Raw genomic sequence first — 26480 nt, 5'->3', positions numbered from 1 at the left:
ACAGCATCTCTCTCAGTGCACATCACTTCTTAAAGCCTGGGTGCCATGGCAACGGGGCGGACTCACATGTAGAACTGGGCTCTGGGCCAGAGATGGGCCCGATATTTTATGAGACCGCATGCAGCTTGTTCTCTGATGCACAATTACACACACATCTCCAACGCTGAGTCATTTTGGAACAGAGTGCTAGATGAAGAGGGTATGTCAGAGTGTAAATATGAGGATCATTTTTCTCTCTTGCACTCTGTGTGTGTGTGTGTGTCTATGTGTAGTTTGGTGTGATCTGAATTTACTGCACAGGATTCTGAGATCAGGCATGATTTATTATCCTGTAAAAAGAGTTAAGTACAAGTTTTTCATTTGGGGATTGATGTGTGCAAGTTTGTGAGAACCAGAACATGCAATCAACTGAAATTTGGAAAAAAAAAATATCTGCAGATGTCTGTTGAAATCTAAAATCCAATGTTATAAAAAGAATAGGGGCCTATATATTTGATACTTTGAATGCAGAATGAAATATATTTAGTTTCAGTATAATTTGTCTTTGTCATTCGTATCTCCACAATTTCAGTGTAAGTGAATGTATAAAAAAATTGTTACTTAGCTGGTGTAAAAAAAAAATGGAGATACATGGTTTTGCTACAAGGATTAGCATTAGGTTTTCTTATTTTCTGACTGTGACAAATGAACAGGATGTACTTAATGTCTCTTTTGACTGAAGGTTTGATAAATTCAGACTTTTTGCATCATATAACAATCTACCAACAATCTGTTATTCTGTTCATTTTATTTGTGATACTCCATTGCAGTTTTAGGGAAGTTGAATTGACCTCGGGCGGCACGGTGGCGCAGCAGGTAGTGTCGCAGTCACACAGCTCCAGGGGCCTGGAGGTTGTGGGTTCGATTCCCGCTCCGGGTGACTGTCTGTGAGGAGTTGGTGTGTTCTCCCCGTGTCCGTGTGGGTTTCCTCCGGGTGCTCCGGTTTCCTCCCACAGTCCAAAAACACACGTTGGTAGGTGGATTGGCGACTTAAAAGTGTCCGTAGGTGTGAGTGAATGTGTGTGTGTCTGTGTTGCCCTGTGAAGGACTGGCGCCCCCTCCAGGGTGTATTCCTGCCTTGCGCCCAATGATTCCAGGTAGGCTCTGGACCCACCGTGACCCTGAATTGGATAAGCGGTTACAGATAATGAATGAATGAATGAATGAATTGACCTCTAATTTCAGTAGATTTAATGCAATGTTCATAATGTAAACAACTTGGACTTCTGTAGAGTGTGTTAGTGTATTTCTGTAACGTCATATATTTTTTTATTCTTGTACTTGTGAGTTTAGATCCAAAAAAGACATTCCAGCAGCAGTATGGATGAGCGTCCGTCTCCGTCTCCATCTGCGAGGGACTACGTGGAATCACTTCATCAGAACTCCAGAGCCACGCTGCTCTTTGGCAAAAACAATGTCCTTGTGCAGCCGGTAAAAGCCATCCATCAACAAGACACTGTTTTATCAACAAAATAAACACAATTGTATGGAGATGCTTTGAAATTTGTTCTAAAAATAGTCAGTAAATGTCTTTCAGTTTTGGTTGAAACAATTTGGGGTTCACTGTCATGTTCGCACAATATTATTTAGTCATGTTTTTGTTGCACCGTGTAAAGTGGACTGGTGCCAGAAGGTAACTACACCATTTATGGTTGAACATAAAATTTTATTAAGAATCTTGGATGTCAGAATTTATTTTGTGTGTTTGTGGTTTATAACTTTGGGTTTTGTCCAGATTGTCTACGAAGCAAATTGTCCAGTTATCTTTTGATTCCTCATTCTGAGGCCCATTGCCACAGAATGTAATCATAAAATGCTTTCATACATCCTGTAACACCAGCCTTTTGAATACAGAAATATAGAATGCTTAGAATTTACTGCGGAAAGCAGAACATATCTCTTTTAGATTTCCCACCATCACAGGCACACAAAATCATTCAAATTGAATCAGTATAACCACAAAACATCTGTCAGCCATGCTCTATTCCTCTCCCTCCCACTGTAGAATTAATAATGGAGGAGTGAACAGGATAGTAAATGAGCGTCTTTCAGTGCATCTCTGCTATACAGATGATGAATAATGAATAGAGAGAACAGCTGCATCATTTATCTAGTGTTAACCTTAGAAACAAACCAAAAGTCAGGGTTATGCAATGTGTTGTGTGGCCTATATGTATTGGTTGCATACTTTTCTGTATTTTTTTTTGTTTTATATTCAATGCTCATTTCAACACCTTCAGAAAGCTATTGGCAATGTTTCATTTTGTTATTTTTTTCCAGAGGGATGACATGGAGGCAATCCCAGGATATCTCTCTCTGCACCAAACGGCTGAGGCCATGACCCTTAAGTGGACACCCAATCAGCTGATGAATGGTACTATGGGAGACCTGGACTATGAGAAAAGGTTGTAAACGTTTACTATTTTTTCTCTAAAATTTTTCCATGATGGATGTTAACAATTTATGCATGACTCCTTAAATTGACTAAATCTGCTCCCAGATTTGTCTCTATTGATTAAAATAAAAAGAGTAAGCATGTGGAATTAAAGTTGATTCAAATTGCTGTCATGTTTTTGCTTGTTCAAGACGGCTGTGTGTGTCATAACATTAAGAAACATTTGAGTTTGTCTTTCTTAGACCATTAAATAATGAATTTTCAAAATTATATATTGACCCAGAAGCATACATTTCTGTTTTTTACCTTGGAATTAAAGGTTAAAGAGTTTTATTTCTGATTCATAGATGTTTTAGTTCTGGTTTGTTGTTGATTTTTCTGCCTGAACTGCAATGTGTTAGTAAATAGTTTATGAAAGATGACGTGTTTGTATCTTTCTGTTTGATCTAAAAAACCTGAGGCAGATAGTGGAATGCTATGAGATTCTGATAAATTATTCAGTCAAGTTGGTTTGGTGCAGAACTCGGATTCTTCACATAGTGCTCACACTCTCCTTGTGGAAATTGCAAGAAAGTCATACACTGTTGATAATAAGATCTAGTTTCTGGTGCTAGATAATATTGGTGTTATTGTAATGTAATCTTGTCTAACATTGATGTTTCTTGCTGCAGTGTGTATTGGGACTACGCCATGACGATCCGCCTGGCGGAGATTGTATATTTGCACTGTCATCAGCAGGGTAAGCTACACCACAAACCTGTCCGCTCATTTTCAAAATTTTCCTCTAGTAGGTATCTATATGTTTTATGCAGAATCTAAAATGGCACAGAAAATAGTAATGTAGAGAGTTTGCTACAGTAATTTATTTATTTTTTTTGGGATTATTATTTGGCAGGAATAATTTTAGCTTGATGTCAAAAACTGATGTCAAGTTTGTCAACAGCCGATCAGAGCTAGCAGTATGTTTATGTCAGCGCCAGACAATATTATCTCAGTTACAGGCATGTTCCTGTTGTAGAATTTGTTAAAAAAATTATAATAATTGTAAGTATTCATTCATTCATTGTCTGAAACAGCTTATCCAGTTCAGGGTTGTGATGGGCCCGGAGCCTACCCGGAATCACTGGGCGCAAGGTGGGAACACACTGGAGGGGGTGCCATGTATGTAATTTACATAATGCTTCATAGGGTCTCATTAAAATTCGTTTGTGTTTTAAAAAAAAAAAAAAAAAAAAAAAAAGGGCAAAGCGGAAATGAGGAAAAACAAGCCGAGACCAGCCCCAAGAAATACTCTGGTGCCCAGAAGGACAAAATCAAGGACCAAAAAGAGAGACACGGAGCAAGAATGCTGTTTATATGAACACAAAATAGAAGAAAACGCTCTGCTGAAGGAAAACATGGCCGTTTCTTCAAATGTTGGAGAATGTTTGAATTTTACAATTTAACATGAGAGCATGTAACATGTAGGGTCACTGTCAGGGTCTTGGGGTTGCGTGTTTGAGCCCCACTCTGGGTGACTGTCTGGGAGGAGTTTGGTGTTTTTCTCACCATGTCTGCGTGGGTGTCCTTTGGGTGCACCATTTTTTCCCATAGTCCAATATAGGCACAATATAAGTGTCCATAGGTGAATGTGTGTGTGTTATCCTGTGATAAACTGGTGCCCCCTCCAGGGGGTAATCCCACCTTGCAGGAAGGCTCTGGATCCACTGTGACCCTGAACGGGATAAGTGATTAACAATGAATGAATGAATTTTACATTACCAATGTATGTAGACACATACTGATTCAGTGTTTCTTATAAAATGAAGTATATTATTAGTTTGTCCCACCTGCATTAATGCTTTTACTCATCTGGATATCTTTAGACTGGTTGTTGGAACATTGTTGTGAAGGTTTGATGCCACTCAGCCACAGACATTAGTGATATCAGACACTTACTGATGTTGGAAGATTGGCATGAACACTCAGCACAACTCCACTGTTCCAGAACCCAGTGCTGGAGGCTTTAGAGACCTCTAGCTGACATTTGCCGTTTAAGCATGATTCTCTTCTTCAATTATTAATTCTGCATCCTAAGGCATATTATTAAATTGTATGCATTTCTATAGCAATTATGCTTCTAATTGATTCTTTTAGAGGTACCCACACATTTAACATATATGTGTGAAATCCTAGTGTGGAAAATACATAAAACCCTGAAGAAATTTTGTTCTGAAGTGTTTTAAAGGGATTCATATGGAACCTGGAGGAGCAGGAGATTTATGAATTAATCTGTGCTCAGCTGTAATGAAAGCCCTGGAGTCTCTCTCACATTCACAGCTTTAAATCCTCAATTATCACTTCCCCTGCTGCCTCTGAGCAGCTATCGCAGCCTTACTGCTGCATTTACAGCATTTAAAGCTACTTTTCTAGCAATTGGAGAAATATTTGGACAGTTAAAGCAACATTAATAGCATTGTGAAAGGCAAGGTTTTAGGTTTAATTTGCTTAGTGATAATACGCTGCACATCTGTGGAGCAGTTATATATATTTTACAGGTTTGTTCTTTTTTGTGTTTACAACTAATCTTCTATTTTAAAAAAATATATGATTGTGACATTACAAAAGTTACTCCATATCACAAAACTCCATATCCCATTTAGATTATTTACCCTGAGGAACTAATAGCATATTTTAAAAATAGAACTGTGTTATAATATTATGTAAAAGTGTTATTTCAGAATAAAGCATGACAAAAACAATCCATGATATAATTTAGTAGGACATATATCTGTATATTGATTGGGGGGCTGTGGTTTCAGAGGCAGAGTATGATAATGAAGAAGAGCAGTGAAAAATGAAGTTTAGCTCAATATCATTTCGACTCAGTTAGACTTCCAGGGATTAATCTGATTTTTGAGGATGATTCATTTATAAATCTGTTATTGAGTTTGATTCTGCTCATCTCCTGAGTTGTAACAGATCTTCATTGACACTGATGATGTGTTCAAGCAAAAAGATTCATATTTTTTTTTTCACAGTACCAATTTACAAATTTGCAAGAGCATAATTCTCATATCACATCAGCTGCCAGTTTTATTATTACAAAATTTAAGCTAACAGAACGCAGCTTTTATTTTGTCTGTAGATAGGTTTGACCAATCAGAATCAACTAAACAATGTGCTGTGACCTCAAAACCACAGTCCAAAAAAACCTTAAATCTTAGAGGATCTTATGTACCACCAAAATGTAGCAAACATTGCTGATAAAATTATTATTATTATTTATTTTAATTTTTGTTATATATCTATTTTTTTTTTCAGTAAAATCACATGACTCACATAAGATGAAAAATCTAATTATCTTATAATCCTTGAACAAACTAGTTAATGCTCCATAGATTAGGTCCTTCTCTTGGAGGTGGCCATATTTAATATAGCTTTAGTACAGAATATCTGATGCATCCAAGCCATTAGGTGTCAGTATAACTGTTTTGTAACGTAAAGAAGAAATCACTGGTCAAAATGACAGATTGCTTCTTTAGGTCAAAATAAGACGTTTCCCCCAAATCTTTTAGCCGTGCTATGTTATGTGTGTGTGAGCCTCATGTTAATTTGTGTTTCAGTGGACAGTGGAGGGACAGTGGTGCTGGTCAGTCAGGATGGTATCCAGAGGCCTCCGTTGCGTTTTCCTCGCGGTGGTCACCTCCTCCAGTTTCTCTCCTGTTTGGAGAACGGCCTTCTGCCTCATGGTCAGCTAGACCCTCCACTGTGGTCACAGAGAGGAAAGGTCAGTGGTGGTGGCTAATTACAGTGTATAGACACATACTCAGAAGGATTTATTATTTTCTGTGAATTTTACCCAAGACTCTACTGAGGTAATATTCAAAACAAATAAATATTGACAGATTACACGGATTGCTTCCAACATGAACTATATTGCCAAAGGCTTGTGACACCTGTTTACTGAACTTTGTAAGGGTAAGAATGTTTGTTCCTTCCGGGGACATAGTTCTACTCTTCTGGAAAGACTTTATGTAAGAGTTGTGACTGAAATGGCTCCCTTATCCCTCATTAGTATTTTGATATACAGTACAGTGAGGCCTTATTTAGTTCACTGAATAGTACTAAGAATACAAGCAAATTTGGACACTTCCACTGTCCGTTGTAGTGATTGCATTGTGGGAGATTGTAGTGTCCTCAAAATCACGCTCATTTGACACTCTGTAGTACCTTAAAACATAAATAGAGAGTCATTTCCGACAGCCAAGATGTTGGAGATTGATGAGATACTGAGCTAGAAGCTATTCAGGATTCTACTTATTCCCCAAAGGACCTGGATAGTGCGGCATATCATCAGAGAAAGCAGTTCCACTGCTCAAAAGCCTGATACTGGTGAGGTTTATACCACTCTGACTGACACTTGTCCTTGAGTATGATGATTTTAGTCTCAAGAATAGCTCCATTGGAGCATCCTGTTTAGTTTCATGGTTTTCTACAGAGATTTTACACACTGTGTCTAAAGTGTGTGGTGCACTTTAAAGTAGCGGAATTCATTAAACGTCTTCAAATTTCTATTTTTATTGTATGCTTACCACCTGCCTTGATTTTTACAGAAAGCTGAGAACTTGCCTTTGAGCTCTTGGTATTTGATTAAAGCTTCAACAACTGTGTATTGTATAATTAAATTATTCGCTTTCCCTTTCCGCCCACATTTGCATTTGAAGATTACCAAATTGCAGCAAGGTAATGAATTCCATCGCTTTTGAATATGCCCTCAGGTGTCAGAGTAATGGGGTCATTAGATGTTTTTGGGTCATTAGCCGTCCTCCGAGCTCTAAATTACGCTGCGGAACACTGTTCTGGTGACACCAGTCTTCAGTTCTGAGCTGTTTTTTTTTCTAAGCTGATATACTGAGTGGGTGTGTTCTCTAACAGGGAAAAGTGTTTCCGAAGTTGAGGAAGAGGGGCCCTCTCGGTTCCACAGATTCAATCTCAGACAAAGAAGAGGACGAGGCCACAGATTATGTCTTCCGCATCGTCTTCCCCAACAGCCAGTCTGAGTTTGGTAAGCCTGAAGATTTAATGAATGCACGCTGTCCCTATTCTTTTGAATACAAGTATTCATTAGTGGTGCTCAAAAATGAATGTTCAATCCCAAAACATGGACAACATTTAGGAAAGCTTTGGCAAAAAAAAAAATAATAAAAATAAAAAAATCTGTAATACATTCTTGCCTAAGCTTCTTATTTGAATTTTTCATTCCATCTTAAAAGGTACATCGATTACATTCTAACACCCAACATACAAGTTGACTATTAGCTTGTTTTTTTATTCATTTTCTGTTTATGCTTATTTACTTAAACATCCTACCAATTCACCTATTTATTTTAAAGACATGTAATTTTAAGTCATCATTATTGATGTATCGATTCCAGTGACTGTGACCCAGTCCTCCACTATTTTGGGGGGCCCTACCTTTCTGTCACGTTCAGTTTCTCTCTTCCCTGCCACCGGGAGGCAGCAGAGGCATCAGACTGTAGTGATGCCCAAACGCTGTAGCAGCTGCAACAACAATCCGCAGTCGCCCAGTGGGTCACCGGCTGAGTCACCATCCTCACCCTCCTCACCATCCTTACCCCACTGTAATTTCTTCATCCCAAAATTCTTTTGTTGACTAACTCTTGCTTCTGCTGGCAGTTCTTTCCTTTAGAGTTTTGCTTCAAGCAATTGGGTGCCTCGTGAATTTCACTGATACTGTCTTGAGGCTTGTTAATCCCGGTCTACTGGACAAACGTCTGCAAGGATTTAATGTTAGTTATACTGAGCTAACTTGAATAACTTTAAGGAAAAATCAGGCATATTCTAATCCATGTTACTTAACAGACTTTATACTGATACCTAGGGTCCTGAATGAATCAAACAAGACTGTACTAAACCTGTTTTAATCATGGCAACATTCATGTGGGGCATAAACTGGTATATTGAAAGGGTGGTACAGGCTATTGAACAATATATGTATGATACTGTCATACATAAGGATAAGGTTGGGTCTCAAAAACTTGTAGCTGTTGTCTAACCTAACTTTTGGCACAGTACATATGTTGCTAGCATACTGCATGTTATATTTTTGTGCAGACGTTTGTTTACTTTGCAAACATCACTAATTATTATTTAATCAACCGCAGATTACCTGGATCACCCCAATCATTTCCTCCAATCATCTCTTTGACTTTATTTATCTGTCAAAATAATCTGCTTTGACCAAGTTTGTGTTTTGTCTTCTCATGCTTTGCCAATGTTGACTTAATGTTGAGTGTGGATGATAAGTATAATCCACCAACAATATTTTATTCTACAAATTACAGCTACTCCAGAGTTGATGGAGCAGGGATCGAACATCTGGCACCCAAGGAAGTCATCCTGTTCATCCTGTTCCCAGAGCAGCTTCTCTGACGGAGTGCCCCCTAATGGCTGCAACCATGAGAGGTCAGTAGTTTTAACAGTAAACTATAGAAGGATTAAAGATATACTGACATTAAAATGTTTGACTATGCCAGTTTGAATATTGCAGCAGTCTAGCGTCTAAGCTTCTTAATGGTATAATTAATTTGCCGTATAGGTTAATACATCTATAAGGCATATAAAAATAAACATATAAACAAATAAACTATTGTCAGGTCAAGAAGGCTTTCTCCTTTAAAGCCAAACTTAGCTTTGTCTTTGCCTCATTAAAAATCACATCTTCTATAAAAAAAATTAATAACTAAAAATTTAACAGACACAGGTTTCAGGTTAAAAGAGAACAGGTTCCATTCTTTATTTAAACAGGTTAAGGCATAGCTACATTATCCTGGGTAAGTCTAGAAAGAGATACCGAAAGCATTCATGAAAGCAGGTTAAGGTCTATACATAGAACATACAAAAAAGCATTTGTGAAGCTCTCATTTTTGTAGAGTATTCAGGGGTGATAAGAATATCACCCCACCTTTTTCACACAATCAGTAGGCTGAGCTGGATCCCACTACAACCAAAAGGCACCTTATTCCCCGTGTACATTTAAGAGCTTCCACTTCAGCTCTTCAGACATTGTTTACTAGACACTATTATTTTCAAGAGAAATTATGTGTATTTTTTAGAAAAGTTTCTTAACTATACTCAATGTCATTTTACTCTTTCCCATACTCATTTTCCTTCCCATTAATTATATTTCTGTTCTTCACACCCTCACAGCCTTTGGCAATCTCTTGACTAACACCTGGCTTCTCCCAGTCCTCCCAAATACTCATAATATCATTAACAATGGTTTTGTTATTTTCCAGCCAACATTTACCAAATAATCTCAGCCTTCAGGTCTCAGGCCTTGTGCTGGTCCTTTCTAAGAGTTGACCTGTCTGCAAATAAGGCAAATTGATAATAAGTTTTTGTAATAGTCTTTGTTCACGTAAAGAGTGTGTGTGTAATGTTTGCCAGAATTGTGCTGAACTACAATGGGCTTCTTCAGTGTCATGGATAAGCTTTCTCAGGCCTCACAGAGCACACAGGCCAAACTCAGAGAGAACCAGCTTCACGATTCCATCATTATTAATTATAGTATTTTAACATTAAACATCATTATTCTTTTAATTAATGTAATTCCATATTCAATAATTAAGTAAATGTTTTAGCAATTTAGACCCGTCACTATCTATAAAAATTGAGACTCCGGCAATGTGGGGAAAAACATTTAAAATATGGTAATTTAACTCTAGCTTGAATAACTTGTGATGATTATGATTTTTTTTTTCAGTGTTAAAATATTATAAAAATGAAATTGCCATTGCTTGTTTTTTTTTCAGAGCTCCTCTGAAGCTCCTCTGTGACAACATGAAGTATCAGATTATCTCCAGAGCCTTCTATGGCTGTGAGTATTATGCACATTGCTAAATTAAAATTACAAACTCTGTGAACTAAGTAGTACAGACTTCCAAACACTAATAGGAGCAGTAAGTCATTTTCTCCAGTGTGGTCTGGATATATCAAATTCTATTGATTATGCTTATATGGAACATGTCATAGACCAACTCTGTGCATTATATACTGGTTAATTTCTTCTGTTTTACTGGTAAATGCCTTGTTTATAAAATATGCTACTTAAATATTCCTGCTTTTTCAAATGATAATATTAATATGACTACGTTCTTAATAGTTTCTTCTTATTTGTTTGTATGTGCTGGTGTGTGTTTTTTGTTTAGGGCTGGCATACTGCCGTCACCTGTCCACTGTCCGTATCCACCTGTCCGCTCTGGTTAATCACACCATCGTGGAGCCTGATGTACCTGGTGATGCGTACAGTGGTCTGACTGCAGATGTGTGGCACCGCTTCCTGCAGGACAGTAAGGTATGTACACAAAGCTTATAATAGTCCAGGACATTATTAATATTTTCTTGACTGATTTCCATTAAATCCTCACTGTAATTTCCTAACATGGAGTCTAAAGCCATTTCAGAAGAGTAGAAGCTGTCAAATTCCTGATAAATAGCCTTAATTTGTAGAAGAAATGCTGGATGAACAAGTGTCCATGAACATGCAACAGTGAAGTGTAGCTTTACAGATCACTTTATCCAAGACTTTTGGACAGTAATTTTGACTGACACTCTCACACATACACACACATTGTCAAACAAGGCTTTCATACTGATCTGTTTATCAGTGTAGACGTTGATCCTTCACTCCAGACCTCTAGGGACTGTGCCTCTCATGAATAATCATCCTCCTCTAAACACATTTCAGAGATTAGTCACAAACACACGCACACACACACAATATGTGTGGATGACTAATGCTGTGCCGCTGGGGCTGAAAGTGCCGTCTGATCAGAGAACACGTCATTTCTAAAGTGTTTCAAACAAAAGCCAAATGAAGAGCCTCTTCCACCCCATGCTTCATCTGTAATCTTTTTGTTTTGCTCCACAAAAAGCTTTTTATTCCATTATTACTGCTTTTCCTTGAGATTTGCTGTGTCATTCTGATAGCCGAGTGTTTGAGTGATGAGCCAAGAACACCTGCAAAAAAAAAGTCTTGCTAATGCCAATACTAAAGCCAAACACTAAAGCCAATACTAACCCTTATGAAAAATAGTATATATTAAATTTAACTTAATATAATTGAAAATACTTATTAGTAGTGATTTAGTACATATTAATGGTTTCAGAATAACATAAGTACACTTCTTTTCCACAATTTCTTTTCCGATTTCACTTCTTTTCCGATTCAAGGTTTCTAATTCACCAAAACTAGAGGGAGGATAATTATGATTTAATTATGTGTGTAACATAAAATAAAATAAATACTTTTTTTTGCACAACTCAGCATGCTTGAAGGAGAACACAAACTGTCCTTTCTGCCACATCAGATCTGTACACTTGGAGACAAACCAAAGATGAATTAGTATTGCTAGGCCAGATATGGTCTCAGTAACCAAGTACAACTTGGTGACCACTTGGTGACACTTGGTTCAACCTACAGCCTGCTTGTTCAACTTAGCTCCTAACGAGAGTTCGCTCCTTCTAAATCCCACTGCAAAATCCTCCACCATCTGCTCTTTAAAAGTAGAATCCCTAATTAACAGAATTAGTTTCATTAGTTTAATCAGTTTCTTGTATCCACTTCAAATTAGGGCTGTGCTATATCATATCATTTGTATTCTGACTTGTTTACGTAATGACATCATGCAGTTACCTATAGTACAGCCTACATTCTTTACATCAGTCGTTTAGGCACAGTGAAGTATGGTGGAAAGTGGCTCTGAGGTGGAGGAATTTGCTCCAATAAAAGGGGAGTGACTTCAGTCTTGTGGAGCTGGTTTGGTTACAAAATAACTGATGTACAATAAATTGTGGTATTGTGTAAAAATATATTTTATTTAATATAATTAATACTGGGCGGCACGGTGGCACAGCAGGTAGTGTCGCAGTCCCGCTCCAGGCGACTGTCTTTGTGTTCTTCCCGTGTCTGCGTTGGTTTCCTCCGGGTGCTCCAGTTTCCTCCCACAGTCCAAAAACACACGTTGGTAGGTGGATTGGCGACTCAAATGTGTCTGTAGGTGTGAATGTGTGTGTGTGTCTGTGTTGCCCTGTGAAGCACTGGCGCCCCCTCCAGGGTGTATTCCCGCCTTGCGCCCAATGATTACAGGTAGGACCCACCGCGACCCTGAACTGGATAAGCGGTTACAGATAATGGATGGATGAATTAATGAATAATTAATAGTAATATAGTGTTTATTTTGGTGCAATAGTTAATAAAAGTTTATTTTCAGTGTTTTGTTCATATCGCCAAAAATATTGTTATCTAAAAATACATTGAAATATTGTGATATTATTTTAGTGCAGTATCGCTCACCCCTACTTCTGATACAAGACTAACTCTGTAATATTTTCCAAAATTTAATCCCAAACTATCTCTTGGTTTTTGTCACGGATCACGGGGCGGACTGACGAAAGCGGACGCACTTGCTAAAACACGATGATTTTATTATAACAAAAGATCTAACAAAACAAAGACAAGCTATAAAGAAAACAACAAGACGAGGATATTAAACTGGGGACAGGAAAAACACAGAAAGACAAAACTATGAAACAAACATGACCTGACTAGACAAAACAAAGGTGAAACAACGACAAAAGGAAAGGAAATGAAACGACGACGGGGAAAACTACGGAGACAGACAGATAACATGACCGACTTGACTAAGGAGAAATGTTCGACAAACAGGAGCGACACAAGGGAACTTAAATACAAGACACAAACAAAACACACCTGGACAGATAACGAGGAGGACGGGTTAACAAATGACAGACGAGGAGGCGGAACAAAGGCGGAGACTAGAACATAAACAAACATAGCCATGTGCTAAAAGAGCACATGACCGGGGAAAACAGACATGACGAGACGAGGGCGTGACAGTTTTCTAGAAATATTTTGGTATTACAAGACAAAAACTCCCAAAGTATCAGTATCAAAGTATCAATCTGAGGCAGTTCTGTCAATTTTAAATGAAATCGGGTTTAATTGACCAGTCGGTCTCTATTATCCTACCCTCTGCTCCACTGCAGGCTTATGATGAGAAAGAGCTGCTGAGGCTGGTGTACTTTGGAGGAGTAGAGTCTTCTCTAAGAAAGGAAGTCTGGCCTTTCCTCCTGGGACACTACCATTTTGGGATGTCTGAGAGTGAGAGAAAAGAGGTCAGTGTTTGAATAAATTTGTTTATCCAAATACAAAATTATAAGTGCTGAAACTGAAATATTAAATTAAAGGTTTAAATGTAGTTAACACAGATACATTTTACACTGCAGGTGGATGACCATGTTCGGGCGAGCTACGAACAGACAATGAGCGAATGGTTGGGCTGTGAAGCCATTGTCCGACAAAAAGAGAAAGAACAGCACGCTGTGGCCCTGGCCAAATGCTCATCGGGGGCCAGTATAGATAGCAGCAGCCAGAGAATGCTGCACCGGGACTCCACCATAAGCAATGAGGTACTCAGCCTCATCTACTGCAGTCATAATTACTCAGCGGGCAGATATCAAGAATTAATGGACCGTGTTGAAAGAAGATGGCTGCTGAAATGCTTGACTTGAGCGAGTCATTTAACTCCCAGCAGCTATAAAGTGCTGTGAAACATACTGTGCTGATATATTTCCAGCACTTTGAGCACAATTAAATGTAATCATTATATAGATCGCACTGTTCATTCTTTACACTGATGATTCTTTCTCAGCTTATGCTCAAATCTTTGAACTAAGTATTGCCTTCCATTCTCTGTTGCAGATCTCCTCTTTTTTCTGATAATGATTATTCTAATGAGGCCTGTGTCTGTTTATTCTTCTGTCCTCAGTCTTCTCAGAGCTGTAGTTCTGACAGGCAGAGAGATGCTCGGCTACAGAGTGACTCCAGTAGCAGCACACAGGTAAAATATGTACCATGACCATATACTAGACACACACAGGCTGATATTGTACATCTCATATGTGCAAAAATGTTATTTTGAATATTGTCCAGACTGTTAGGCCAATGTTGTGGCTGTAGGTTTTCATTCCAACAAAGAGAGATCCCGCCTCATCAATAATTTTGATACTAAGACCAATTTTAATCAGATATTCCCTGGGTAAAGAAAAACCTGTGGTCACAACTGGCCTTTCTGAATATTATTAGCTGTACCTGATTCAGAAGATTTTGCATGAACTGAATGTGTACAATTGTAATAGTGCTACTTCTGAACAGTCACTCCCTACCCCCCACACTGTCCCTACTAGCTCTTCACTTCCCTAAGCCCCTTCCCCTGGAGTAGTCGTCTTCCCTTTGGCCTCTTCTTCCAGGTGTTCGAGTCTGTTGAAGAGGTTGAGCAGATTGAGACAGAGCCCAAAAGCGAAGAGACCAAAAAGGTCCACAAAATCTCCAATGGAGCACCAAATAATGGCAGTGCTTCACCAGACTCTGGACACCCATCTTCCAGGAACTTCTCTGTGACCTCAGGGCACTCGGATTCTCTCAGCATGGAAGACAGCGGGGCACAGGAATTGAGTGCCAAAGCTTCCAGCCAACCACAGCCAGCCCCAGCTTCAAGCCCAACTGTAGCAATGGATGGTGATCCAGGGAGCCAAAATATTGGAGCCAAAGGGTCTGAAGTTGATGAGGCTGTGCAGCAATATTCGGGCTTGGAGGGGACAGAGAAAACTGATGACTCTTTGAAGGACAAAGAGGAGAAAATGCCAAGTTCAGCTGAAAAAGTAGACAATGGAATGGAAGATGTCAGTTCTCTAGACAAATTATCAGTAGCTGACACCACAGAAACAAAAGCAGAGGCAGCAACAAAAGCACATATTGAAACAGAAAAGAGAGAGAGTTCCGAAGTTGTCAGTGGACCAGTTGCATCAGACATTAAGATGCTTGAGGGATCAAAAGTATCAGGGACTATCAAGATGCGTCCAGAACAAATTTCTGTGACCCTAAAAGATATTACATCAAAAACAACGCTAGCCTCAAAAGCAGAGATGACCAGACAAGATCAAATGGGTGCGAGACCAAAAACAGAAGGAACTCGACAAGCAGGGAAAGAGGAGCTAAAGGAGGAGGCCATTCACAAGAAAACTGTGATGAAGAGTGCCCCTGTGGTGGAGGAAATTGTGGTACCAGTTGTGTTTGAAGCTTTCAGTACATGTAAAATGAGTGAAACGCCATCAGACGAGTCGCCCTCAGCCATCGAAATGGAGGAGATTCCCTCAGCTAGGGTTGCTACAGCCTGGGACAGACAGTCTCACCCCAGTGGCAAAGCTGCCACAGTACCTGTGTTGGATTACCGACCGAATGAAGGCAGCTCTAAAGACAGCCCTGAAGGCACAGAGTCAGGTCTGTCAGACGAGCCTCAGATGGAGAGCCTCTACCCCCAGTTTGATGCACTAACTGTGACTGGTGACAAAAATGGAGCCACATCACCTGTCTCCTCCATAGGCACCACTTATTCGGTATGCATAGAAACAAAAATTGTTCTCAGAGTCACAACTAGATTTATTGCTTAATTAAGGTAGCACTTAGCAGTAGGAATTTGACTTGGTATTTTAGTGTTGCTTCACCACTAGATGTATTTAGTTTACATATAGGCTTCAAGTTTTTAAATAACATTCACATACATTCATACATCCTCTCACTTTTGACCATTGTCATTTAATTCCACAAAAAAAATAATAATAAAAATGAAGTAGTTTGGAAATTCATTCATTTCGTTAATAATGAGTTCCATAAAGAAAAAAAGTGCTTTAAAAGTATGTGAATCAATCTGTTCTTGGGGATAATTTTGTATCCAAAAGTAGGTGTGTTTTGGTTTAGATGATTTTAAGATGGTGATTTCAGTCTTAAGGAACGTGAACGTAGTGTATTAATACATTTAGGGATTTTTTTAATTAAATGACAATTGTCACTTTTAATATTACTCAACAGTTACCATAAAATGACATAAAATGTCAGAGAATATTTGAATTTTTAGTAAAATTATGTTACACCATAACACTTTAAAAACATGTTTGTACACCTTATAATTCAAGTATTACTCTATGAGTAGGTTAGAAGAGACTAAAACATAAAAGTAATAGTAAATCATAAAATGTATTTTAATTAGTGTTTTGTTCTTTTAAAAAAATATTCCATTGGCTTTTGCAGCAGGAGCTTTTGGACATGTACACTCTGAACCTGCACCGTATCGAAAAGGATGTACAGAGGTGTGACAGGAACTACTGGTACTTCACCCCTGCAAACCTGGAGAAGCTCCGCAACATCATGTGCAGGTGGGTTGTGAAGTTCAGTTCAATTAACGCAGAGTTATTTGTTTTGTTTTTAGTGAAAATTATTTATTTCAGCTTCTCAACTGTCTCCATTGTGGAATCAGTTGAGAACAGATGAACAAATGAGATGCATTTGACCAGCTACAGATGAGCCTAAATCAGCATGCTCAGTGCAAAGCTCTGAGGCCTGCAATTCTGCAATTCGTCTCCTGCCGGTAAATCTGAGAATAGGAGGAATGAGTCAGAACTAGTCATCAAATATAAGTACCTGACCTTACTAATCAGTACCTGACCTCACTCTTGTGTGTGGATACAATCAACTCCTTACAGCAGTGGTGAAGCCTTCCCAGATCAGCATAATTAAGTTAAGGACAGAAACTGGAGTCAATGATGATACATATTCCAAGAGCATTTTTTGTTCTTGTTTTTGTTCATTCAGATTCTTATCAAAAGAATGGGACTCCACGTGATACTATCAAATCATTTTACACCACATTAATCTTCTCGGTGAGCAGCTGCTCTCTGATTAAACTCCTGATTAAAGTGTCACTGTTAGCCTGCTTATTTAATCAAACTTGCACCATTAAGTCTGAATCATTCTGGTCCTCCAGACTTCCTTATGATCAAAAATAGACAAATTTGCATCGGCTTGCAACGAAAACACTGTATGACCAGAGGTTTATATATACCTCTTTTAATGAGTGGTTTACACTGGTTTAAGGTGAACCTTTTGATGGCACAGCTAGTATAGTCTCTGTAGAAAAGTGCTGAATAATACAATGGACACTAGAAGCCACGCATAAGTCTAAAATCACCATGTCCAGTTTTGGTGTAGAAAGACCCCCCTAGCCAGGTTATTAGTGCGTATCTAATGAAATCCTAACCACAGTGCAGCAAAGGGAGATAAATTTATTATTTATACCTTTCATTTTAAAAGAAAGAGTATGTCTGCAAGCTTTTGTCCAGTTTTTGCTAATATTATCAAACAAGAAGTGTTTTTAAGTTCTAGATTGTATTTGATTTGGTCAAAATTTTGAAATATAATTATGTAATTAAAAATTATATTGGCCAGCTCACTTGCAGTGCCATCATAGCTTCCCAGGTGTGATCTGGGCTAGATACTTCCTAGGAAGATAAGATGGCACTGCAAGGGAGCTGGCCAACATAAGTTTTAATTGCAAAACATCAACTTTTGTCTTGTAAGTAGCTCTGTGTCTGTCCACAGCTACGTCTGGCAGCATCTGGAGATTGGTTACGTCCAGGGCATGTGTGACCTCCTGGCCCCTCTTCTCGTCATTCTAGATGATGGTGAGTCCCTCCACTTTGGACCTGACTATAGTGTGAGGCTTTTAATTGACACAATTTATTTATTTATGACATAGTTATTCGTATGTGATTGTTACAGATGTATGAAAAATATGGTCAAATACTTTGCTGATTTTTCATAAATTTAATTGCAAATGTTAGCTTTAAGTTTGCTGTCCTGCTCATATCTCGTCTGAGTAATCCATTAATTGGAATTTTCCAAAACATCTCTCCATCAAAGTAGCTTTTCTCAATTCTTGCCACTTTGAAGATACATGGGTCCCATTCACATGGATCCAGACTTTTTTAAAAACTAAGTTTTTGCCTGTGCTTTGGCGTCTTGTCCATGCGAAAACAGCATTGTAGGTCACAGAAAACTGAGGTTTTAAGAAACGCTCTCTAATCTCTAATCCACTTTGAAGATTTTTGAAAATGCCGCTGTCGGTGGTCTTGTGTTTATGAGACAAATAGAGCATTTTGGATCTGTAATGTCAAACAATGTGCCTGTCTCTGGCTGAAATTCAAAAAGCTCCCCATTACGTATATAGTGAATAACATAAATCATAAAACTACAATGTATACATGCAGTTAGCACAAGAATTTAGATTCCTATATATGAATAAATATCAATACTGTTGTATTAGAAATACATAATGCACTATTAAAATCTAGATTAATTTATTTTACGAGTTGCATACTGTGCTACAGAGAGTATGGAGTGATTTGTGAATAAACCTCTGTGCTTCTCTCGTGCTTCATGGTGTTTTGATGTGTCCCTTGAGTGCCAAGATAATGCAACTGTTTTTGTATTTGCTTGGACAGGGATATTTTCCGAAATGGTGTGAGAAAAATGAATGTCTGAATCTGTGTGAACAGGCCAAAATTAGTCTTTAAACTGGAAAAGCTCATTTTAAGGCTACTGCAGTTCAACTGTAAGAAACATAGGCATGTGTAGTTCTAATACATATAGGTAAAAAAGTGACACAAATTTAGTCATAAATACATTTAAAACATTTTTCAAAGCTTCCCAAATTGTTACTGGTTTGTAAAGAAATTATATTGATCCTAGGTTTTCTTTTATATACTCAACATTTCTCTTATTATGTGTGGTTTAGAGGCTCTGGCGTTTAGTTGTTTCTCTGAGCTGATGAATAGGATGAACCAGAACTTTCCACATGGAGGAGCGATGGACACTCACTTTGCAAACATGAGATCCCTCATCCAGGTAGATGATTATTTGATACATATACTATATTATTAGAGATAAAAATGTGTTAAATCAATAAAGCAACATGAATACTATATTTATGACATCATTGCATGAACTGAGTTTTATGGAATTAAGATGCTTGGCCTCAAAAATCACTATGATTTTAAATGTATTCTCATCACTTCGAATTTGAATAAAAATTAAATGCCTTTGATTTTGGTGTCTCCTTTTTATCTGTTCCCCTTTCTGTAGATCCTGGACTCTGAACTCTTTGAGTTGATGCATCAGAACGGAGACTACACACACTTCTATTTCTGCTACCGCTGGTTTCTTCTGGATTTTAAGCGAGGTAAATGCAGAAAAATGAGACATGAATAAAGTATACATGTGATTAGTAGTTTTAATTGAGCTGAGCTTATAGCAATAGTCAGGACAGGCACGGGTCAAACACATGTTTGTTATATATGTCACAGGGACAACCATAATAAAGAAACAAAGGAAACAGAGATAACAGAGACTTTAGGAAACAGTGTCCATGTTTTTTTTTTTTGTTGTCTACATGACAACACTGAAACCAGAGATGAAATATATCTTCACCCTGAGTTTTCCAAAAGGTGTGTTTTCAGTGATCTAAAAACCAGTAGAATCGGCTATGCTTTAAAATTTGTTTACATGTTTGAATTAGGCTTAAAAAGCAAAGCTAATGAGCCTGTGACTGACTTCTGCTGAGAACTATTGAAATGGGACAGAGCCGGGCCTGAGAACAGTTTTGAACTAATCCCTGGATGGGTCAGTCCAGCTTCCCAGGAGGAAGAAAACATGAAAAATACAGTGACCAACCCTTGGATTGTTTTCTTCATGTCATGAAACAGACATTAACCTTATGCTGACATCTACTGGCCTTGATTTGCCTGTGATGTCTTTACTAAACCTGGTGTGAAACAGCCGCCTTCATGTAGGTGACCCACTCTGTCTCTATCTACCAAAGATGGGTTATTGAGATGAAATAACATCTTGACTCATTTCTTGATTCGAATCTTACTTAAAAAAAATAAAATAAATAATATTCACATCTAGGGCGGCATGGTGGCGCAGCAGGTAGTGTCGCAGTCACACAGCTCCAGGGACCTGGAGGTTGTGGGTTCGAGTCCCGCTCCGGGTGACTGTCTGTGAGGAGTTTGGTGTGTTCTCCCTGTGTCTGCGTGGGTTTCCTCCGGGTCCAAAAACACATGTTTGTAGGTGGATTGGCGACTCAAAAGTGTCCGTGTGTGTGTGTTGCCCTGTGAAGGACTGGTGCCTCCTCCAGGGTGTATTCCCGCCTTGCGCCCAATGATTCCAGGTAGGCTCTGGACCTTCCGCGACCCTGAACTGGATAAGCGGTTACAGATAATGAATATTCAAATCTATTTTGTTTGCTATATTTTAATTTTCAAAACAACAGAATTCTCATTTAAAACCTGTCCAAACAAAGGTCAAAACCAAACACTAATGAGTCTCATGGTCAAAGAGATGCTGGTTTGACAGAAATGACTGTCCTCTCTAGTAAAGAGCCTTTTAACTCCCAGAAGGAATGTGAGTCACCAAGTTTCAGTCAGAGAAGGGGCTGAGGTATAATTAGACCACCCTCAACAAAGGCTGATTTTATTGGCGACACATCTAATTTTCAGTCATGTTTTTGCTTTTTTAGATAAATATTTTACATATTTTGTTCCCCAAGTGTCATGGTGGTCTAAGTGTTGTTCCCACCTTGGGAGAGATCATTTGTTAGATCCCCTGCTGTCTCTGGGTGGGTAGCAGGGATGGCCCTCCCACTGCCCCATGACTGGTAAAATTCTAGTGACTGCGGGTGTCAGGTGAGGACCATTTAACATTGTCCTTCAAACATGCTTAGCTAGCCAGTGGCGTTGTGTTAGCAACAGTTTGATGTGTTATTTGACTTCACATGTCTTAGAGAAAACACATATTGCTCACCATGGATGATGTACCTTTAGTGTTTTTGTTTTAATCACTGTGTTTACCAATGTAAAATCTTTAAACACTTTCACACCTGTGTCTTAATCTTGTCACATTACAGCGGCAGTATGTGTGATTGGAGGGATCTTAGTTAATGCAGGAATTGATATTGACAAAACGGGGGAGATCAAATTTTCAGTGAAAATTGCACAGTAATAAGTGTTGCTTAATGGACTTAAATAACAAAATATTTAAAAATACTCCCACAGTTCTCTGTCTGTGTCGGAATTATGGACTATTTTGGACTGGCGCTCTGTCCAGAGTACATTCCTTCCTTGTGTCCAATGGTTCTGGGTAGACTCCGGACCCACTGTGATCGATGGGATAAAGCAGTTACAGGAAATGAGTTAATGAATGAAATTTACAGAATTACACAAAAACCAAAATGACCAGAGAACTCAGCGCCCTCTGTTAATGCATATCATAATTAATAAATATTAAGGGAAAAATTTGTACAGAATTTCAGGTTGAAATCAAGACAAAATATCAGCAGTGTTTGTGCATACATATGTATATTATTATGTAATTGTAAATTTAGAAAAATGGGTGAAAAACATTTGTTACAAATAGTTTTTAGTTTAAAGTTATTGCTTAATTTATTAATCAAGTAGGTGTTAATTACATTGTTACATATTTAAGTTTATTTACATTCTATAACTTTCAGCTCATAATGTCACATTGATTGAAACAATGTTTTCAGTTTATGAACTCTGTGTGTGTGTGTGTGTGTGTGTGTGTGTGTGTGTGTGTGTGTGTGTGTGTGTGTTGTCCTGGTCCCTTAGAGCTGGTGTATGATGACGTATTTTCTGTGTGGGAAACCATCTGGGCGGCAAAGTATGTCTCATCCAATCACTTTGTTTTGTTCATCGCTTTGGCCTTGGTTGAGATCTATAGAGACATCATCTTGGAGAACAACATGGACTTCACTGACATTATCAAGTTTTTCAATGGTAACCAATGACCCAAGTCAATGCCTTTAATATTCTATTAGACTATATTTAGAGATGCACCTCTTTTGTGGCTGGTTGTAGGACCCATAGGGTGGTTAAAAATGCACTTTACTGGAGAATTGATATTCAAAAATAGTTCTTTTTGTTGGACACTAGATGGTGCAACCTACTTATAGAAGGGGTTCTTATGAAGCCCTTTTGCAAAAGCAGCTAAGACATTGCGTGTGATAGGAAAATGGAACAGAAAGTGATATGTTCATCACTTTACATTCTACAATTTAAAGAAGCTCTAGAATGTGGTGAATTTTTGTGTGATGTTTCAGTGCTAGTTTACAGAGCTGTTTAACAACAGTTATGGGACTTTGTAACAGGTCCCATGCATTTATCTGCTCTCAACTCATCAGCACTCAGTAGCTGTACAGCCAACCAGTCAAATAAACATTTAGCTTTAAACATATGTAAAAACAAATAGTAGGGTGTTCAACAGATTGTTACACACACCGTGGACATGGTCAGTTAGAAACTTATTTTAATCATGAATGGAAATGTATGTCTAGTGATGATATATAACTGAATGCCATCATTGCCTCTTTCCAGAAATGGCTGAACACCACAACGTAAAACAGGTGTTGGCTATGGCCCGAGACCTGGTGTGTAAAGTTCAGACAATCATCGAGAACAAGTAACTCACCAGCCCCTCTTCCTTCTCCAACAAAACACTGCCAAGACACACCATCAGCCTCCACTGCTGCAGCACAGACTGGGTACAGCTCAGTGTCTGGTTCACTGGGAAATTAGCACAATAAATCAACCTCTAGCTAACCTAACTGACCCTACGGGAACCAGACAGCGTGCAATTCTTCCTTTCCTGTTCCATCAGGTTCAACACATTAGGGAAAAAAATAGTTTCAGTAGTAGGCATATTGTTCCTGTCAGAACAAAACCTTATATCTCCATTTTTCAGGCATAATTTGAAAAATTCTAGCTGGCATTTACACTTTGTCAAACATTAATTTTGATAGAACAATGACTCCAAAATGACCCTAAAACAATTTCAGTACATTTGCTCCTGTTGAAATCTCATTTTAGAAAGTTACTTATCTGGAGATACTACATTTTCTTTCTAAGGTTTTCTTTTCATCCTGAGGTGCTCCTAAGGTGTTGTTTACATTTCCAAGGATGCCTCCAGTCTCAGAGTTAGCGATAGCTGTTAAGGAAAAGTGCGTTTTACATTAAGCCAAACTGTGAAACTTCCTAAAGGCCTATAAATCTGAGCTTTAGCTCTGAAAATGAGGGGCATTAATTGTTCCCCTGTTGTACTTTTGTCAAAACACATGTTCATATGTTTTCAGACTAAACTGCAGCTTAGCTTAGACATTTACATTGTTGATGTTATAGGAAAACAATCAAAAAATATTATTATTAATAATAATTTATTTCCACTATATGGCAGTTAGCTATTTAGCACTGGTTTCAGTTCACTCTAAAATATTAAATAGAGTTTTAGGCTAAAGAGAAAACCATACTAGAAATTCACATTTGGTGTTTAGCTGAATATAGTAAGAACCCAAATTAGTGAAGACATTTAGTAACTAAGCATTGCTAGCATTGATAGCTAAGTATGGCTAGCAGTATATTGGGACCGAGGAAGACACAAAATGAAGCCTGTTATGGTTACTCGAACTCCCGAATAATTGCATACAAATCAAACTGTGTTTCGTGTTTCAATTTATAGCAGAGTTGGGAAGGAATCTAGGAAATGTTATAATTAGACACTGCTGAAACGAATGCTTCGTTCATTTTTGAATATCAGTGCTTTTAAACTGCTATTAGCGGATATAATTGGTTAATGGTAATGAAACTTCAAAGTTAATATTCAGACACTAAATTTACCTTTTAATTCTTGATGTTGTACAGTGGTGCTTGAACATCCCATAGTTAAAGCTGTTCTGTACGAAAGAAGGGGCTAAAATACCTTCAGGCCAATCATGGACAGATTAGCAGTTGCAAGAAACATTTAGCTGCAGTTATTTATGCATGAATGTAACACTGTGTATAATATTGGATTATTTTCCTCAATAAAAATGACCAAGTGTAGCGTTTTTTAACCAGGATCTCTTTGTTATTGGATGAGTCATACATATGTAGAAATAAAAAAACAAAATATGGAATTTTCAAGCACCATTTGTAAATTTCACTGAAATTAATTTAAATTCACCGCCAGAACATCTGGTGTGACTGGAATACCGGTATTTTGGGATTTATATGTATTCATGTTTTATTTTTCTTTTGGTAATGTGTATGCTGTGTTTTCATGTTGGAGGTAGACAACAGGTCAAGCCAAATATTCATCTTTTATTTGTTTTGTATTTTTTGGGGAGACTATATATATTGTTGAAACCTGGGTACATCAGGTATTAAGATGGCTGTATAATTTTAATAAATATAAATGTTAAAAGAACTAAAAAGCTACTATGAATCATGCTATATTGTAAAAAAAAGTCTTGTGTACATTTCAGACCCTCTACAAGCTTGATGTGTGCATTGAAACAATCAGAGTAAAGCACAGAAGTCTTTGTACAAACAACATTTAGACGCAGCATTACAGTTAGCTCTGGAGAAACAAGGTAAAAGATGTCTTTACAGAGCCCTTAAAGTGTCTCTTTCAGAACTGAGAATGTTTTAGGAAACATTTGTGTTATCTTTAGAATATCCAGTTAGGTCTGTGTAGTCACCAAAACCAGTTCATTTCAGTTCACTTCAGTGATGATTTACCGGTATTACCTTATCATTTCATTAAAACTTTGCCTACTCCTGTGTATATGAAGTGTGTGTGTGTGGACTAGCCACTACCTTTTCTGAATCACCATGACAGTTATTCAGTTTATTTGCCAATGTTTAGCTACCTTCAATTGGAGGACCTTGACTGCCTGTGTGTGTGTTTTGAATTTACTGTGACTATAACAAATGCAAGAAAGAAGCTTATTTACATCAAAGTACTATATATACTATATTTATTACATATAGAGAGACATCTATAATGAATTTTAGCTTTAGCAGTCACATGGTTGTCTGAATGGAAGCTGATACTAAAGCAAAGGAATTATATTTAGCAGTGCTCTTATTTATTTTTGCATTATTGGGTAACTACAGTCAACAGTGTGGCCTTAACTGTATTGCTTGGTCAATTTAATCGTGGCCTGTATTGTCCTTCGGTGCTGTCTGAGTCTTTTTCAGCTTTTGGTCCAAGGAAAGAAATTTAATGAACACAATCACAATTAATTGTGTTATTTGGGCTGTGAGCCTAGATTGAATTCACTCAAGGTTCTTATGGCTTCAAGCTTAGACCACCATTTTTTAGCCAAGAAAACTTAGCTCAACACTCGTGGATTCACCAAAATCAGTTGCTAGCTGATGTATGATATTTAGGACCAAAAAAAATTAACCAACAAAGTAGCCATGAATATTGCACCATTTAATGTTTGGTGCATTAACTTTTAAGTTTGTAAAGCATTATTAATGTTTGTGCTATTGAATTGATACTGACTAGTCTGTAAACCTAACTGATTTGTGAACATTTGTTTATTATGCTAGCTAGAACAGTAATGTTGTTTTACATTCTAGCTAATCAGCTAGAAACACAATGCTATCTTAAATTCTTAAATTCTATCTTATCAAAGCAGTTTGAAAATCTACCTATTCTGGCTGACTGGAAACTCTAGCTTATTGGACTAGCTAGAAGGCCCTAGAATAGAGATGTCTTTTTTTATTATTATTTAAGTTTTTCCAAAATCAAATCTCAAATTCTAAAATCAGCGTTAACCTCAGTAACAACTGTAATCTGATATTTATGCTGCGCTTTAAATGGTTTCGAATTGTCTTGCATTAAATATCGCCATTTTATTGTGTGAAGCAGGCTCTGTTACCGATGAATTATTTATAAAGCTCGCTTTATATGTTAATTTATTTATTTATATCTGAATGTATTCATTTGTCTCTGCTTTTGTATGTGTTACCTTGTGGTTGATAATAATTAAATTGTTCACATGCTTGTAAAAAAAAAAATAATAATAATAAATAAAATGGAGTTGCTATTATTTTTCCAATATGCAAATATCTGTTACTGGGCTTACTGAAACAACAACAATAATAAATATAGCCGCAAGCGACAATTCCCGGGGTCCAAGCTTGTATTCGCTTGTAGAAGAACAATGTGCTAGCATGTGAGCTGTCCTGAGATAGTAGGGGCTTTTTGGGGAAGTTTGTGTAGTGT

The 26480-nt window shown here is 37.8% G+C and overlaps 1 protein-coding gene across 3 annotated transcripts in view; it reads left to right on the top strand.

Annotated features, from left to right (window-relative positions):
- Positions 1-26250, top strand: part of LOC136676640 (small G protein signaling modulator 1-like) — a 59734-nt gene extending 33484 nt beyond the window's left edge. For 2 of the 3 annotated variants that reach the window (XM_066653761.1, XM_066653763.1), the window contains 18 exons: positions 1333-1470; positions 2320-2444; positions 3106-3173; positions 6040-6203; positions 7352-7481; positions 8782-8902; positions 10252-10316; positions 10648-10793; positions 13508-13636; positions 13748-13930; positions 14290-14361; positions 14708-15916; positions 16608-16732; positions 17955-18037; positions 19150-19259; positions 19497-19593; positions 22040-22207; positions 22805-26250. In XM_066653761.1, the coding sequence (XP_066509858.1) occupies positions 1333-1470; positions 2320-2444; positions 3106-3173; positions 6040-6203; positions 7352-7481; positions 8782-8902; positions 10252-10316; positions 10648-10793; positions 13508-13636; positions 13748-13930; positions 14290-14361; positions 14708-15916; positions 16608-16732; positions 17955-18037; positions 19150-19259; positions 19497-19593; positions 22040-22207; positions 22805-22893 (3222 nt within the window). In that variant the 3' untranslated portion in view covers positions 22894-26250. The remainder of the gene's footprint in view (positions 1-1332; positions 1471-2319; positions 2445-3105; positions 3174-6039; positions 6204-7351; positions 7482-8781; positions 8903-10251; positions 10317-10647; positions 10794-13507; positions 13637-13747; positions 13931-14289; positions 14362-14707; positions 15917-16607; positions 16733-17954; positions 18038-19149; positions 19260-19496; positions 19594-22039; positions 22208-22804) is intronic. The other variant, XM_066653762.1, reaches the window with a different exon arrangement.
- Positions 26251-26480: the final 230 nt, after the last annotated feature.

This window comes from Hoplias malabaricus, chromosome X2, assembly GCF_029633855.1.
Source record: "Hoplias malabaricus isolate fHopMal1 chromosome X2, fHopMal1.hap1, whole genome shotgun sequence".
NCBI lineage: Eukaryota > Metazoa > Chordata > Actinopteri > Characiformes > Erythrinidae > Hoplias > Hoplias malabaricus.
This window is presented reverse-complemented; position numbering and strand designations above follow the sequence as displayed.